The sequence below is a fragment of the Globicephala melas genome, chromosome 7, assembly GCF_963455315.2.
Source record: "Globicephala melas chromosome 7, mGloMel1.2, whole genome shotgun sequence".
Lineage (NCBI taxonomy): Eukaryota > Metazoa > Chordata > Mammalia > Artiodactyla > Delphinidae > Globicephala > Globicephala melas.
The window spans coordinates 9,507,182-9,523,476 of NC_083320.1; the positions used below are offsets into that span (position 1 = coordinate 9,507,182).

Below are 16,295 nucleotides of genomic sequence, written 5' to 3' on the forward strand. Positions count from 1 at the left end.
TGCGCAGACGCAAGGTCACTTCTTAGCCAGTCCCGCTCCTCTGCGGGTGTCTGGGCGCCCGGGTTTGGAGGCTGCGCGGGGAGGGCCGTGTGTGCTGGGGAAGTGGTGAAAGCTGGGGGAGCAGCCCCGGGGAATGAAGTAAGGCCGGGCCCCCTGCGGTCTCGCAGATTCTGCGCCAAGAGGCCGAGGGCGGTTCCTGCCAGTCGGGCGCGGCGCCCCCGCCCGCCCCTGTCCGGCCCTTGGTGGGCGCAGCGCTGCTCTGCACCTGGAGGCCCCGTAAAGTCCTCCCCGCGCCTGCGTTGACCTCCTCCACCCCCTTTCCTTCCCGAGCCTCGCCTTAGCTCCCCGCCGGGGCCGCGCCGCCACCACTGACCTCTCGAGGTTCTTTTGGACACACCCACGACTCTGACCGCACCCCTCTGGGCTGGGGGCCCCGGACGGCCATTCTGCTCCCCGTGACTCAATTCCCTGTGGGGGAAGGGTCCTCACGACCCTCTCCTCCCACGCACGCCCGGAGCCCCGCCCCCGCTTGCCCCGCCCACAAGCCCCGCCCGCCGTTGCCCCGGGAACCGCGGATCCCGCAGCTGCAGGAAGCGCCCGGCGCCGCGGAGCAGTTCTCGACGCCAGCACCGCCGCTCCCGCCGCCAGGGCCGCCGCCGCGCCTCAGTCCCGGCTCCCGCTCCCGCGCCCGCTCCGTCGGCCATGCTGCCCCGCCGCGCCCCGGCGCCCGGTGCGCAGCTGCTGCCCGCGCCCGCCCTGCTGCTGCTGCTGCTGCTCGGCGCGGGGCCCCGCAGCGGCTGTCTGGCCAGCCCGGTCCCTGCCGCGTCCTTGTCCGTGTCGGGGCCATGCGGCGCACAGCCCTGCCGGAACGGGGGTGTGTGCACCCCGCGCCCCGCGCCCGGCCCGCAGTCCCCGGACGCCGCCGGCGACCCCGGCTACAGCTGCACCTGTCCCGCAGGGATCTCTGGCGCCAACTGCCAGGTGAGTGGACGCGGCGGGCGCGGCGGTGGGCTCGGCGGCGGGCGCGGGCCGGGGACCCGCAGCCTCTCCCCGCCGGCCACTGCGCGCTACCCGGTGCGGAGCTCCAGGGTGCCTGACAGGAGCTTTTCCTCCTTCGGGAAGGGAATGGATCTGGCCTCTCGGCCCACGTGGACGCGGACCCCTGGCCGACCTTGCAAGTGTCGCTTCTCTGCCCACCCTGGTACTCCGGCCGTGCCGGCCCGGGGTTCTCGGAGCGCGCCGCTCCATGGCCTGGCAGCCACCCTAGCTAGCTAGCTCTGGTACTCCTGGCACGACCATTAGCCGCCAAGTGGCGCGCCCATCTCGGCCCGGGCCGAGCCACACTCCGCTAGAGCCGGGTCTTGGTACCCGTTCTGGCAACGCAGAGGGACCAGCTCCAAGCGTCCCTGGCGGGGTTCATGTCCAGGTGGCCCCTGTTCCTTGTCCCGCCGGATCCTGCGTGTGTCGAGGGTGAGCCGTATGGGCGGCAGGGAGTGGCGGGCTCCGTGCCCAGGGGTCGGGCATTTTCCTTCCTTTCCAACCCCCTTGAGGTCTCTAACAAAGCCGCCGGAGGCCGAGCGGTCAGCTGCCTCCCCGCGGCCTGCGACCAGCCCTTTCTGAGCTTAGGAGGAGTGTTGGAGCAGCAGGAAGCATTGGAGGGGACGTTGCGAGTTGGGCTTGTTGTGTCGCCTTCCCTGCCGGACGCTCCTGGAGGCGCATGTTTGGGGTAGGCAGCCAGGGAGTGAGCTGGGCACCGGGAAGCTTCAAGGAAGCGTGGGGCCATGCGAGGGATGGGAGATGGCCAGCTGCTAACCGTGGATTTGGGATTTCCAAGAGAATTTGGCAGATAATAAACAAGGCTGGCTTACAAGTTTGTTAAAAGCTCGGTGAAACCTACTAACCTATTAACACCAACATTTTCAGTAGGCGACTCGGCACACAGTGTGTGCAGGTAGAAAATCCCCAAGTCTCTATTCCAGGGCAGGGCAAGTGATGGATTTATCTGAAATTATTAAATTCAACCAAGTGAATGTGGAACGTATAAGGGATCAGATGCTTTCTTTCTTACATATGGAGTGGAGGAGTTTGTTTCATATAAATTTGATTAAATGCCCCAAGAGTTACTTTGAAAACGCTCAAATGCACTTTTATTTCTTTGGGTAAGAGGCCAGTATTTTTTAATATAGTTAAATGGGATTGAGAAACTTGACCTTGACAATTTTTGCTATTTCTTAGAATCTGTTTTTCCTCAGTAGTAGCAAATTATCAAGCTGAATCTATCTTTTCAACGTTGTGCTCTTCTTTGTTAATTGGTTCCAATAAGCTTTAATTCCCTCAAGGGAGATGATGCTGACGATTAGGAGTAGGGTAATGATGAGAGCACGCTACGACCCCGCGGAGTACATCTGGGGAATGAGGACTCTTTGGGGAGATGCCTGCTGGAGCCGCACGAACCATTAGGACAGAATCTTGCTCACTAATCTCCCCTGTTGACTGATGATCTATATGACTTTTACTGGAGAAGTGAGTTGCCTGAATGCTCCTATCAAACCACTCTCATATTTACATGTCTGAAATCTGTCCTTGAAAGAAACAGTCAATTTGAATTCAGAGTGTAGTAGACATGGACAGGAGAAGGTAGGTTAGAGTGCACATCAGTTTAAGTAACTGGGAAGAAAGACTGGACATTGGGGATTTAACCCAACTCTGAGACTTTTTTTTTTGGTGATTCTAAAAATAGAAGAAATCTTCAGGAAAGGGGAAGACCTCTTTATTGCTTCCTAGAGATGACTCAGAGAAGCGTAAATTTTTTTTTTGTCTTAAGTAGTGTTTTGATATATAATGTATTCATTCAGAAATGAGTCATGAACTAATACACAAATATTGCAGAACCAACTAGTTCAAAACAGATTCGGGCTTCTAGGTCCTTCTGAGGCAGCCTTAGCTCTCTGAATGCTGCCCACCTGAGGAGAAGCAATGCTAGGTTGGGAGTTCCGGTTGAAGAGAGCTGGCGTAACTAATTCTAACAGGAAAGCTGAGCAAATTTGGAACCTGATCTGGTTCTGGCTTGGTTACCCGGAAGAACTTAAACTGAGATGATTCAGAGCCTTGTAAACCCATAAGAAATTGATTCCTGATCACTTTAATTTAATCTTTCATGTTCTTGCATTAACACTTGAGACTCTCATTTTCTGTGGGGAGAAAAAGGCAATCTCAATAGAGAAGTTAAACAGAGGGGGAAAAACCCCTTACACATACTCAGTTACAGATAAGGGAAATGGATGTTAGCCGTTGCAGACAGTGTGCTTGCTGAAACAGAATCGCATGCTTGCTGGGTAAATTGAAAATGGAATTTTACCTGTACGTGAAGAGAATTCTGTAGACAGCAAGTGTCACCCCTCCCCCAACTACAAAGACAATAATGTTAGCAATGAAAACATTGGAACCTAACTCTGAAGTCCTCCCTCCCTCCTCCTCCCCTTCCTCCCTCCTCCTTCCCTTCCTCCCTCCTCCTTCCCTTCCTCCCTCCCCCTCCCCTCCCCTCCCCTCCCCCTCCCCCTCCCCCTCCCCTCCCGTCCCCCCTCCCCTCCCCTCCCCCTCCCCCTCCCCCTCCCCTCCCGTCCCCCCTCCCCTCCCCCTCCCCCTCCCCCTTCCCCTCCCCTTCCCCCTCCCTCCCTCCCTCCCTCCCTTCCTTCCTTCCTTCCTTCCTTCCTCTTCTCCTTCCCACTCCCTCCTCCTCCTTTTTTCAGTATGTGTTTAAAATTAAGAAAACCATGAACCACTAGTTGGGATTAAAATGGATTAAGGCTGTCTTCAGCTTTTGTGTGGTCAGCTGGCTGGTGTTTGGGCAAGCCCCTGGGTCCAGGCGGTGCTTCTGGTATCACCCAGCGATAGGAACTCACAGAATCTGGGAACTGTGTGGTGTGAAGGAGGATGTGTGCATTTGAAGCTGAGCTGCTGCCCTTGAACCTGCTGTGACAGGTGATCTAAACCGAGTCTCAGGTTCCCATCTTCGAGGATGGGATCTGCCTCACAAGGTTGGTGATAAAGAGTCTGATTCTGTTGTTTGATGTTTGACTGCTGACAGCTTTCAAGCCACACCTGTCCCTCTTCCCCTTCTGCCCACATGGAGGCAAAATGATTAGAAAGCCTAGGTGTTCTTTCCTTTGGTGCTGGTGGGAGGATCAAACCGTGCAAGCCCCTGTTCATGCTTAAGATACATCTTTTCTAAGTCCTCTAACATACTTAGACCTATTAAATCATGAGCATTCAGTGGATTCTAAAAATGTATATGCAAGAGGGAAGCGATATGGGGACATATGTATATGTATAGCTGATTCACTTTGTTATAAAGCAGAAATTAACACACCATTGTAAAGCAATTATACTCCAATAAAGATGTGAAAAAAATAAAAATGTATATGGAAATCTAACCTACAGAGACATGATGACAGTGATGACTGTGATGATGATGGTGATTGCTAACTCTTTTCTAAAGCACTTGCCACGTGCCAGCAATGTTTCAGAGGCTTTACAGATATAGCTCTCCAATCCTTATGGTGTCCTATGAGCTGGGTGCTGTAACCATGCCCATTATTTAGATGAAGTGCAGAAAAGTTAAATGAGAGGCCCAAGGTCACCCTGTTAAGTCAGTGTGGGAGTTGAACCCATTAGCTGGCTTGATGTAGAGCTGTAGAGTCCGAACGGTGTGGAGATGAAAGTCCAGTCCTGGCCCTGTTATTTTTAGCTGTGTGACCTTAAATTAGCGCTCTAACCTCTTTGAGTCTTAGCAGTAAAAAAGGGATGGAGTGATTTCTGAGGCTGGGTTTGCTTTAAAACACCTGGTTTTGCTCTGAAACACAGGTTGATGGCTGTGCCCAGCTGGAGTGAAAAGCCTGATAAAGACACAGCAAATTCCCCTTATGCTACCCACCAAGCAAGACCTTCACTCAGAGTTAGAATTGTAGGTCCTGGCTGAAGTTATTTTTACCATGATGACAAGCATATGGACACTACATAAAAGAAACATAAGTATTTCTGATGGGTTTGAAAAAACTTCAAATTAAAAAACATTGAGGCTGCTGTTCTTGCCTTTCTGTTTCATTTGGGGAAGCAGGCAGGTATCAGAGGTGGCAGCTGCTGGACCAATTTTTCTTTTCGGGTGAGTGGTACAGGAACTCCTCCCTTCCATTGGGCCTTCCATCCAAGGTAGAGATTATTTAAATTTGTATTATTTGTATTATTTTGTTTTAATCCAGCTCTTTTAATGAATTAATTCTTTGCCAAATATTCAAGCAGTCAGACACCTGTTTGTTTCTTCATGTTATGTTCTCTAGGAATCTTATCCTTTGGGATTAGAATGAAAATGTGTCAGTTTCTGCACTTGGAGGAAACAGGGGTTTGTGTAGCTGCTTTTTATGTAGTTTTACCCACTAAGCTGATTCTATAACCCTCTCTTTGATTTAACATGGGACTTGAAACAATGGTTCTGCTTCAGATGAATCCATTTTGACTGAAGTTTGCTAACAAACAACAACAAAGAATTCTAGCTCTTTGCACAGCTTCAGCCTTCTCTGCTGGACTTTTTGCACATATGCACACACACGCACACCCACACAGACTCACATTGTGATATGTGCAAAATCTCCTATATTAGCTGTCAAGAGACGTTGCTTCTTTCTCTGGCTTTTCTACTAACTTTTTGTGACCTTGGGAGAGCAATCGAACATCCCTGGACTTCAGTGTTCATATCTCCAAAATGGACTAGAATGCTTGTCTTAGTTTCTTTTTAGAAAAGATGCAATTAATAAATGGGACATTGTGAAATTTTTTTCGATAAAGGAGGATGGGAGAATGAATGTAAAACGTTTTGAAAAAAAGTAAAATGTTGCACAAATACAAGGTATACCACTAGGAAAAGGATGATCTGTTTCTCATATAAAACATGATTACACCAGTCTATTCAGTGCCTGTGATTGTTTTCCTTCAATGAACAGACTCAGCTTTTTCTCCCTACTAGGATGAGTTATGCTACGAGATCAGTTTTAAAAATGAAAAAAATTCATTGTACTGAAAATTTGATAAATGTATAGTTCTTTTTATTCTGAAATAGTTTCTCAGAAGATTCTCAGTGACTTTGTTTTCTTTTGAAATAAATGAATGAAGCTCATCAAAATCCTCTGAACACTTTTAATAAAGGAAAGAAACAGTTGTTTTCCTTGGTATCATGAAAATGGAGTGATTTTCTTATTTGGTTTATCTGATGAATTCTTAGGAAACATCATTTTTCTCAGTTTGGCCACCTGACAAAAACACATTTCTGTCTTCAGCTTCTTTGCTTAAGCTTCTCATGTGACACGGTACCATCCAAAATGCTTTTGTTTATGCCCTCATTTCAGGCATCAGACAGGAAAGAAAACCTATCTGAGGCCGAAGGGTATTTGAATCAGAAAACCGAATGGCTGAGCTGGATTTTTAGATCTTCTTACCGATCCAGGAGGCAGCTGTGGTCAGCGCTGCCCAGCCCAGAGGCAGGGACTATAGAATCTTGCCCCCCAGACAGAAAGTCCAACAGCACAGTAAAGTTTGTGGATAGAATTTCTTTATGTTTCCTCCTTCCTCCTTCACCTACACTGGTGCTGAACCCTGGCTGCCTGTAGAGTCCCCCAGGAGCTTTAACAAAAATGAGTGCCTGTGTCCCACTGTCCCACATCCCCCAAGTTCTGACTTAATTGGTGGGGCCTGGGCACCTGTGATTTTTAAATGTCCTCCAAGTAATTCTACTGTAGGACCAGGGTAGGGAAGCCCCCGCTAGACTCTGGTCATCTCCCCTGACAGCCTGCCCAACATGTGGCCTGTGGCAGAGAAAAAGAATACAGTCCCACCTGCTCTTGGCCCTTCTCATCCAAGAGCATCCAGAGCCTGGAATTTCTGGCCCACACTTTCCTCCAATGGCAAAGATTTTGCATCTCAAAGTGGACTTGAAGTCTCCACGAAGGTGGTATGTGATGCAGTGTTGAGTCCAGATGTGGGAATCAGACCTAGGGTGGACTCTGAGTGTCCTCGGGGAAGTAATTAGTTTTTCTGCAGTGTGGTTTCCTCATCTGTGAAAATGGGACCCTGATGCCAACCTTGAAGGTTTTTGTGGCTTAGAAAAGTATCTAGTTCAGTGACTGGCCAAGAGGAGACACCTACTAAAAGGTATCCATTGTGCGTATCTGTAAGAGGACTCTTGTTTATTTCATGTTTTTCCCTTGGACCAAAAAAAAAAATCTTTCTTTCTTACCCGTTTTCCAAAGAGACTAAAATTCCACCAGTGGAGATTCATTTCTTTGGTTGTGATGTATCAGATGCTAGAAAACTGGGATTTTGCTGCTGACTCCCTACAGCATTCACTTCTGTTAGTTCCTCCTCTGTACTCCCCTTACCAGGTGGGTGTCAAAAACAGTAAGAGAACAATGTGGACTGAGCATGCGCTGGCCACCTAGCCTTTTATGGAATCATTCATTGCTCCATTTGAACACTGACCTGTCTTCGGTCAACACTCACACTGTGAGTCTTAGTGCAGTTGTCTTTAAGAGGAGGGGCTGGGCTTCCCTGGTGGCGCAGTGGTTGAGAGTCCGCCTGCCGATGCAGGGGACGCGGGTTCGTGCCCCGGTCCGGGAAGATCCCACATGTCGCGGAGTGGCTGGGCCCGTGAGCCATGGCCGCTGAGCTTGCGCGTCCGGAGCCTGTGCTTGGCAACGGGAGAGGCCACAGCAGTGAGAGGTCTGCGTACCGCTAAAAAAAAAAAAAGAGGAGGGGCTTCTCTAAGTCACCCCTCCCTGCTCCCCAGGGTGAGTGAGGGCAGAGCAGGACCCCTGACAGGGCTGTAAGGTTCAGGATTACAGGAGCATCAGGCACCGGACAGCAGACAGGCAACCAGTCAAGAATGGTTTTAACATTTTAAAATGGTTGGAAACAAATCAAAATAAGAATCAGAGTTTGGGACGCATGAAAATGATATGAAATTCAAATTCCAGTGTCAATCAGGCTTTATGGAACACAGCCACGCCCATTCATTTAAGTATTATCTGCTGCTGGGCTCCACCAGCAGAGAACACAGCCACGCCCATTCATTTAAGTCTTATCTGCTGGTGGGCTCCACCAGCAGAGTGGAGCAGTTGCAACAGACTATGGATTGTAAAGCTGAAAATATTTATCTGGCCCGTGACAAAGGAAAGGTTGGCTGAATGTTTCCGTAAACGTTGGTGGAAAGAATTTATTCTTCCGTTTTTATTTGACTGAGCTAAATAAAGGCTGGTCCCCCTTCCCCTTCCCTTATCCTCCCTCTGTCCTTTCTTCTCCAGGGGTGTCTATAGCCAGGCTCTAGGGCCAGCCACTAAGGCTGGATGCAGTGGGAGATATACCAATGGATAAACAGAGCCCTTGTCTTCGATCTCGAGAGTCATCCTGGGCAGACTTTAACTTTTCATTGTACATCAGACCTTGTTTAATATGTTTGGACACTGAAGTTAGTTTACTTCCAGGGAGGCGTGTGTGGTAGGGAAAGGAAACACCAGCTGTAGGGGTTTGGGGTGTGAATTTAGAGGTTTAGAATCCGCCCTCGGTCACTACAAGCTTATTACCTTTTATTTTTTTTTACTTCTATTTATTTTTGGCTGCATTGGATCTTTGTTGCTTCACGCAAGCTTCCTCTAGTTGTGGCGAGCAGGGGCTACTCTTCATTGCGGTGCGCGGGCTTCTCATTGCGGTGGCTTCTCTTGTTGCGGAGCACGGGCCCTAGGCCCATGGGCTTCAGTAGTTGTGGTGCGTCAGCTTCAGTGGTTGTGGTATGCGGGCTCAGTAGTTGTGGTGCACGGGCTTAGTTGCTCCATGGCGTGTGGGATCTTCCCGGACCAGGGCTTGAACCCGTGTCCCCTGCATTGGCAGGCGGATTCTTAACCACTGTGCCACCAAGGAAGCCCCCCCGCTTTTTTTTAATTGTTCAAAATTTAATCATGACCTATTTTATAAAACACAAATTCAACAATTGTAATATTATTATTATGCAGAAATGTCTACTTATATTTACTTATATTTGCAAACTTTTTGTTATTGTTTATCCTTCTTGCTTCTTAGGAGCTTATTAGCTTTCTTAACCTCAATTCCTCATTCATTCATAGGATGTTTGGAAGGATGAACAGAGTAGCTCGTAATCCCCCTGGCACAGAGTTGGCCCTCTGTGCATACGAACTGCTATTTCTGTAAAAGTGGATACCTCTCTCCATTTCATGGCTAAGGAAACTTACCTGGGGTCATACAGCTCGGTGACAGCATTGGAGAGCTGGGCCCCAGCGTTGGGGCTTCAAGTATAATGTTTTTGCTATTATTACACTGCATTTGCCTCAAACTGCTCCTTGTTTGTGACTTTCAAAGTGAGTGCTGGAGGGGAACCAGAGGAAAAATTGGTAGCGGTGCCAGTTCTGGCAGTTTTAGTTTCTGCAGGGATGCTTTGGGTTTGTGTAATGTTAAGGTTTTTCTTTCTTAAGAGAGAGAAATGGCATAGGGCTTTTGGAAAAGAGTGAGGATTTGTGCAATGAAATAAGTGTACTTAAAGGAAAGGCACTTGGAAAGAGAAATGTCTGCTATCTTTTGCTAAGGGTTCCTGAAAGCTGACACGTCCTTTAGAATTCCAATGCTGACAATTATCTGCTGCTTGTAATTAATTTAAGGGAGCATTTGTAATTACTTTTGGGTTTCAGAGGCAGATTGAAACTCCTTTAGGGAAGGCATTTTGTGGTGGAAGTGATTACCTGAGATGAAAAGGATCTACTCCCTCTTTTCCATGGGAAATCAGAACCCCAGAGTCTGTAGTAAATGGACTGATATCCGCCCAGTGGAAGGACAGCCCAGTAAGGGTGATTGACAGTTTCTGACAGTGTTCAGGTCAGATTTCCAAAATATGTTATTTGGAGCAAAATCCCATCCTTAATTTTTAAGCGAAGTGAAATGTATTAGAATGGGAAAAACGTTAAGTATATCTTCAGTATATTACCCAAGAAAGGGAACATTTTATCTAGAAAATATGAAAAGAAAACCAAACTCTCTAACTTCAAACTGACCTTCCTGATAACTCCTTACACAAAGGATTTTCAGTCTCTTTCAAAAATTAAGGTATAATTTATATACAGTAAAATTCACCCCTTTAAGCCTTCAGTTCTATGATTTTTGGAATATAGTTGTGTAACTGTCACCACAATTAGGATATAGAATAGCTCATCACCTCCATAAATTTCCTCATGCCCCTTTGTAGTAAACCCTCTCCCCAGGCCCAGCCCCTGGCCTCTGCTGGTCTGATTTCAGTTTTGCAGTTTCCGGAATATCATATAAATTAAACCACACAACATGTGTGCTGCTTCTATTAGTGTAATGCTTCTGAGGTTGCATGCATCAGTAATTTCTTTTTATTGCCGAGTAGTATTCCATTGTATGGATATACTGCAATTTCATTTATCCTTTCACCGATTCATGACATTTGGGTGGTTTCCAGTTTTTGCTGATTATGAGTAAAACGTCCACGTACAGGTCTTTAAGTGTACATGTTTTCATTTCTCTTTAGTAAGTACCTAGGAGTGGGATTGCTGGGTCATGCGTAAGTGCATGTTAAACGTTATAAGAAGTTGCCAAGCTGTTTCCCAGGATTACTATGTCATTTTGCATCCCAGTCAGCATTAAATGAGAGTTCCAGTTGCTTGCATCCTTGTCAGTTTTTGGTATCGTTGGTGATTTAGATTTTAGCTATTGTAATAGGTGTATAGTGGCATCACATTGCAGTGTTAGTTTGCATTTTCGTAACAATAGATGATACTGAGCATTTTTTTTTGTGCTATTGGCCATCCATACCTTTTTTTTTTTTTTGATGAAGTGTTTGGTTCAAATGAGTTATGAGAGTTCTTTCTAGATTTTGGATGCACATCCTTTATTCCGTATGTGACTTGCAAATATTTTCTCCCAAACTGTGGCTAGTCTTTTTATTTTCTTGACAGTGTCTTTTGAAGGGCAGGTTTTTAATACTGGTGAAGTCTAATTTATCCACTTTTTCTTTCATGGTTTGTGCTTTTTTGCGTCCTCTGTAAGAAATCTTTGCTTAATCCAAGGTCACAAAAAATTTCTACTGTATTTTCTTCTGGAATTGTATTGTTTTAGGTGTTACGTTTAAGTCTTTGACCCATTCAGAGATAATATTTGTATTTGTATGTGGGGCAGTGTATGAGTAGTTTTTATTCATTTTTTTGGCACATGGATATCCAGTTGTTCCAGAAATATTTGTTGACAAGATTGTCCATCTCCACTGAATTATCTTGGCACCTTTGTTGAAAATTGTTCAGCTATACATATGTGGGTCTATTTTATTCCATTCCATTGACTTTATATATCTATCCTTTCACCAATTCCATATGACCTAGATTACTGTAGTTTTAGAGTAAGTCTTGAAATCAGGTTGTGTGAGTCCTTTAAATTTGTTGAGATGACATGGAATTCCAAGAATCAGGATAGCACGTCACATCTAGATAGAAATTAGGGTTCTTAACCTGGAATCTACAGGTGGTTTCAAGAGTATACAGATGTCCTGAGATGCCAACTTTTTTTTTTTTTTTAATAAATTTATTTATTTATTTTTGGCTACGTTGGGTCTTCGTTGCTGCGTGCGGGCTTTCTCTAGTTGCGGCGAGCAGGGGCTGTTCTTCATTGTGGTGCGCGGGCTTCTCATTGCGGTGGCTTCTCTTGTTGTGGAGCGCAGGCACTAGGCACGCGGGCTTCAGTAGTTGTGGCATGTGGGCTCAGTAGTTGTGGCTCGTGGGCTTTAGAGCACAGGCGCAGTAGTTGTGGCACACGGGCTTAGTTGCTCCTCAGCATGTGGGATCTGTTCCCGGACCAGGGCTTGAACCCGTGTTCCCTGCATTGGCAGGCGGATTCTTAACCACTGCGCCACCAGGGATGTCCTGAGATGCCACCTTTTGTACATATTTGTTCTCCTGGGGAATGGCTCACAAGTTTCATGAGATTCTTGAAGAAGTCTTCCACCAATAAAATAACTACTAGCACAGAGGAAGAAGAAGCTAGCTAAATACACGAGAAACTTCTGGGCAGGGATGAAAGCATGTACCAAGAGCCAGCCTGGGACCGTGAAGTAGCCCCCAAATAGGAGTGCCAGCTAAAATACAGGATGCTCAGTTAAATTTGAATTTCAGATAAAAAATGAATTTTGTTTTCTGTGTCCCAAATATTGCACATTGTTTTTCTGAAATTCAAATTTAACTGGAAGTTCTTTATGTTTAATTTGCTAAATCTGGCAACCTTACCCAAAAAGCCTAACTAATCCCTGCTCTGATTACCAGCTTTGCTCTAACGGGCTTCTCAATGGCAATTTAAATTCTTGCCAAATAATTACACAAGGCAAATTTTATTAGCTTGCATTTAAGATAATAATTTAGCTCATAGTTTTACATCTTCTTGGGCCCTTTTAAGGGCAACCATCAAACTGCGTTAGGACATTAAAAACCTATAAAAATATAGTGAATAAGGCCTACTGGTAAACTTACCTTACCCTTTCTCCCCTTCTTCTGCTAATCTCATGCCTCTGCAGTGGTCATTGTTCACATTTTGGTGTGTAGCTTTCTTTACGTTTTCCTCTCTGTACATATAAACATATGTGAAGCATATGTAAATACTCATATCCATGCACCTATTTTATATAAAGACGAAATCATCTTGTGCATACTGTTTTGCAAATTTTTTCTTAATCTACTATGAACATCTTACTATACCTTAAAACAGAAAGCAAACTTGTTCTTTTTGATGGCTGAATAGTATTCCATTATGTGAATATTTATGTATCCAGTCTTTACTGAAATACACTATTTCCATTTTTCCATTATAAATGATGTTGCAGTGACTATATATGTATGTATATAATTATATGCAATGACATATGTGTATATATATGTATGTCAAAAGTTGCATACGTTAAACATTCTAGTAAATATTGCTAAATTGCCATCCAATCAGATTGAGCAGCTTTGCTTATTTGCTAACAGCACTTGAGAAGGCCTGTTCACCCACATTTTTGTTAATTCTGGTATCTCAGATTTTATTTTTGTGTGTTAACTGATAAGTAAAACATGGTATCTCAGTGGTTCTCTTTGCATTTTAAAAATTATGAATGAAGGAGAACATTTTTTAATGAATTGCCTATTCTTATTTTTGCCTAATTTTCTTTTGGGTTGTTCATTTTTTAAACTGATCTGCTGTGGGACCTCCCTGGGGTTTCAGTGGTTAAGACTCTGTGCTCCCAGTGCAGGGGGGGCATGGGTTTGATCCCCAGTTGGGGACCTAAGATCCTGCATGCTGCCTGGTGTGGTAAAAAAAAAAAAAAAAAATTGATCTGCCATAGCACATTGTTAGTGAGAAAATTAGTCCTTTGTCCTATTAATATTTTTTCCCTATTTATCTTTTTTCTTTTGACTCTGCTTATAGTCATTGTTTTGCCCTTTAGAAGCTTATAATTTTTGGTTTTTATTTAGCCAAACTCATCCATGGTGGTCAGTAAATTTTCATTAGAATTCTAATGTTTGATACCAGTACTACATTGTACAATATTTTGAGAATTACCCAATTTGAACCAGGAGTTTGCTTTTAAAGAATTCCGTTTTGGCCAAGATTTATGTCGATAGGACTGATCCTATTGCCTTTTTAGAATGTATAATTAAACATAGCCCCAGTTTATGTCTATCTTAAGAAGGGCTAGCATAGATTTTCTAAATCATATTTAAATACTTGTTATTTGTCTTGAGTTTTTTGAAGCTGAAACACTGCAAGCATTAAGATGCTTCATTTATTTTTTTAAAAGAACTGCTCAGCACGCTTCCCCTTTAATAGTTGGCATGGGTTTCTTAGTATTTTGTTAAAATCACCAAGTTAATTTTAATGGCCATTATTGGATAATAGAGTATTTCTTAGAAGTTCTTGATGATATAACGTGCTGATTTCAAGAAGTGTTCTCCATCCAGGCTTGGGCAGAAAAAGACTCATCTTAATATTCAACAAAATGCAGATTCCCTTATGCTTTAATTTCATGTCATATATTTAACACTTTTTCCCTTGAGAACAATCCCTTTTATCTGACCAGGAATTTTTGTGGTTTTCTGTCTTCATTTTCACTCTTTAAAATTGGTCATTGGTTTTTTGGTTGTGCAAAAGGGAATTCTTTTATTTCCGTAGAAAAGCTTGATAATGAGAGAAATAATAAGAGAGACAGAGAAACGAGAAATAATATTAGCATTTCTGTGAGGTTTAAAATAAACTCTCAGCTGGAGAGAAGTAAATTTAATATTATGTTTTTCTTTTATAGATAGAGGGTAGGACGGGGTGGGCTGGGGATTTGGGGCTCTACTGACTGAAAGGGAAATCACTCTTTTTGTTTCCTAAGGAAAAATTTGTTATTATTTTGTTCAGCCTTTAGAGTGTTAAAAAATGATGCTGACATCTTTAAAATAATCCCTTATGTGAGGTTTCCTTGCTTCCTTCACCTTCAGTGAACCCTTGAGATGTTTTGTACGCTTGGAAGAGGACTTTAAAAAAAATTTTTATGGGAGTATAGTTGATTTACAACGTTGTGTTAGTTTCAGGTGCACAGCAAAGTGAATCAGTTATACATATACACATATCCATCCTTTTTTTTTTAAGATGTTGGGGGTAGGAATTTATTAATTTATTTATTTTATTTTTGCTGTGTTGGGTCTTCGTTTCTGTGCAAGGGCTTTCTCTAGTTGTGGCAAGCGGGGGCCACTCTTCATCGCGGTGCACGGGCCTCTCACTATTGCAGCCTCTCCTGTTACGGAGCACGGGCTCCAGACGTGCAGGCTCAGTAGTTGTGGCTCACGGGCCCAGTTGCTCAGCGGCATGTGGGATCCTCCCAGACCAGGGCTCGAACCCGTGTCCCCTGCATTAAAAGGCAGACTCTTAACCACTGCACCACCAGGGAAGCCCTATCCACTCTTTTTTAGGTTCTTTTCCCATATAGGCCATTTCAGAGTATTGAGTAGTGTTTCCTGTGCTATACAGTAGGTCCTTATTAGTTATTTATTTTATATATAGTAGTGTGTATATGTCAATCCCAATCCCAACCTCCCAATTTATCCCTCCCCCCCTTACCCCTGCTAACCATAAGTTTGTTTTCTACACCGGTAACTCGATTTCTGTTTTGTAGATAAGTTCATTTGTACCCTTTTTTTTTTTTTTTTTTTTGCGGTACGCGGGCCTCTCACTGCTGTGGTCTCCCCTGTTGCGGAGCACAGGCTCCGGACGCGCAGGCTCAGCGGCCATGGCTCATGGGCCCAGCCGCTCCGCGGCATGTGGGATCTTCCTGGACCGGGGCACGAACCCGTGTCCCCTGCATCGGCAGGCGGACTCTCAACCACTGCGCCACCAGGGAAGCCCCCATTTGTACCCTTTTTTAGATTCCACATATAAGCGATATCATATGATATCTGTCTTTCTTCAAGAAGAGCCCGTGGGAGTTTAGAAGTCAAGAGCCCTTTTTCCTAACCTTGGCTTTTCCTACTAGTATATGAGTACTTGTGATTCCTTTGTTCTTTCTCCCTTATATTTGGAAAAATGGTTCACATGCAGTGTTGTCTGGGGGACGGAGAACGGTAGGTGACAAGGCTTTTGACGGGGACAGTGCCGTTGGGCTCCCTGCCTCTCCTCTCCCTTCCTTTTCCATGTGGATCCCTTGAAAATGGCCTCCTCAGCAAAGATGGATCTTCTTTCCCAGAAAAGAGAGTCTTTATTCTCGTCTGGGTTCCCCAGCAGATCTGCTTCCTTGGTGGAGCCTCCAAATGAACAGCTGCTTGCCTCTTGATATAAACACCTAAACAGAAACCTGGAAAGGAGCCTATTTACTGGAGAGTTCTAGCGTTCTATTCTTAGGGCTCTGACCACAGTGCATTAGAAAGAACCTAAAGGCATAGAAAGACCCATCAGTGGTCATTGGGTGTATCGGCAGGGAGAGGTAGTAAAGTCCTGACGTGTCCCGTGGTTTTTCATAATCCTCTAGTGCCTGTATCATACACCATCCCAGGTATTTCCAAGGGGTGTGTGATATCTGAAAAAATTGTTTTTATTGAGGCAAATTCACATGATAGAAACGTAACCATTTTTGGGTGAACAATTCAGTGGCATTTAGTACATTCACAGTGTTGTGGACTCAACATCTCTCTAGTTACAGAACATTTTCGTCACCCTAAAAGGGT

The 16,295-nt window shown here is 45.0% G+C and overlaps 1 protein-coding gene and 1 long non-coding RNA gene across 3 annotated transcripts in view; one reads left to right on the forward strand and one right to left on the reverse strand.

Moving 5' to 3' along the window:
• LOC138842752 (uncharacterized) overlaps nucleotides 1-468 on the reverse strand; it is a 33,021-nt gene extending 32,553 nt beyond the window's left edge. The window contains exon 1 of the long non-coding RNA XR_011377567.1: nucleotides 374-468. This is a non-coding gene — a long non-coding RNA (uncharacterized lncRNA). The remainder of the gene's footprint in view (nucleotides 1-373) is intronic.
• A 219-nt stretch (nucleotides 469-687) lies between these two features.
• Nucleotides 688-16,295, forward strand: part of DNER (delta/notch like EGF repeat containing) — a 326,508-nt gene continuing 310,900 nt past the window's right edge. The window contains exon 1 of one of the 2 annotated variants that reach the window (XM_030882206.2): nucleotides 688-981. In XM_030882206.2, coding sequence (XP_030738066.1) covers nucleotides 703-981 — 279 coding nt within the window. In that variant the 5' untranslated portion in view covers nucleotides 688-702. Of the gene's footprint in view, nucleotides 982-1,582; nucleotides 1,727-16,295 lie in introns of those variants that run through there. The other variant, XM_060301752.1, reaches the window with a different exon arrangement.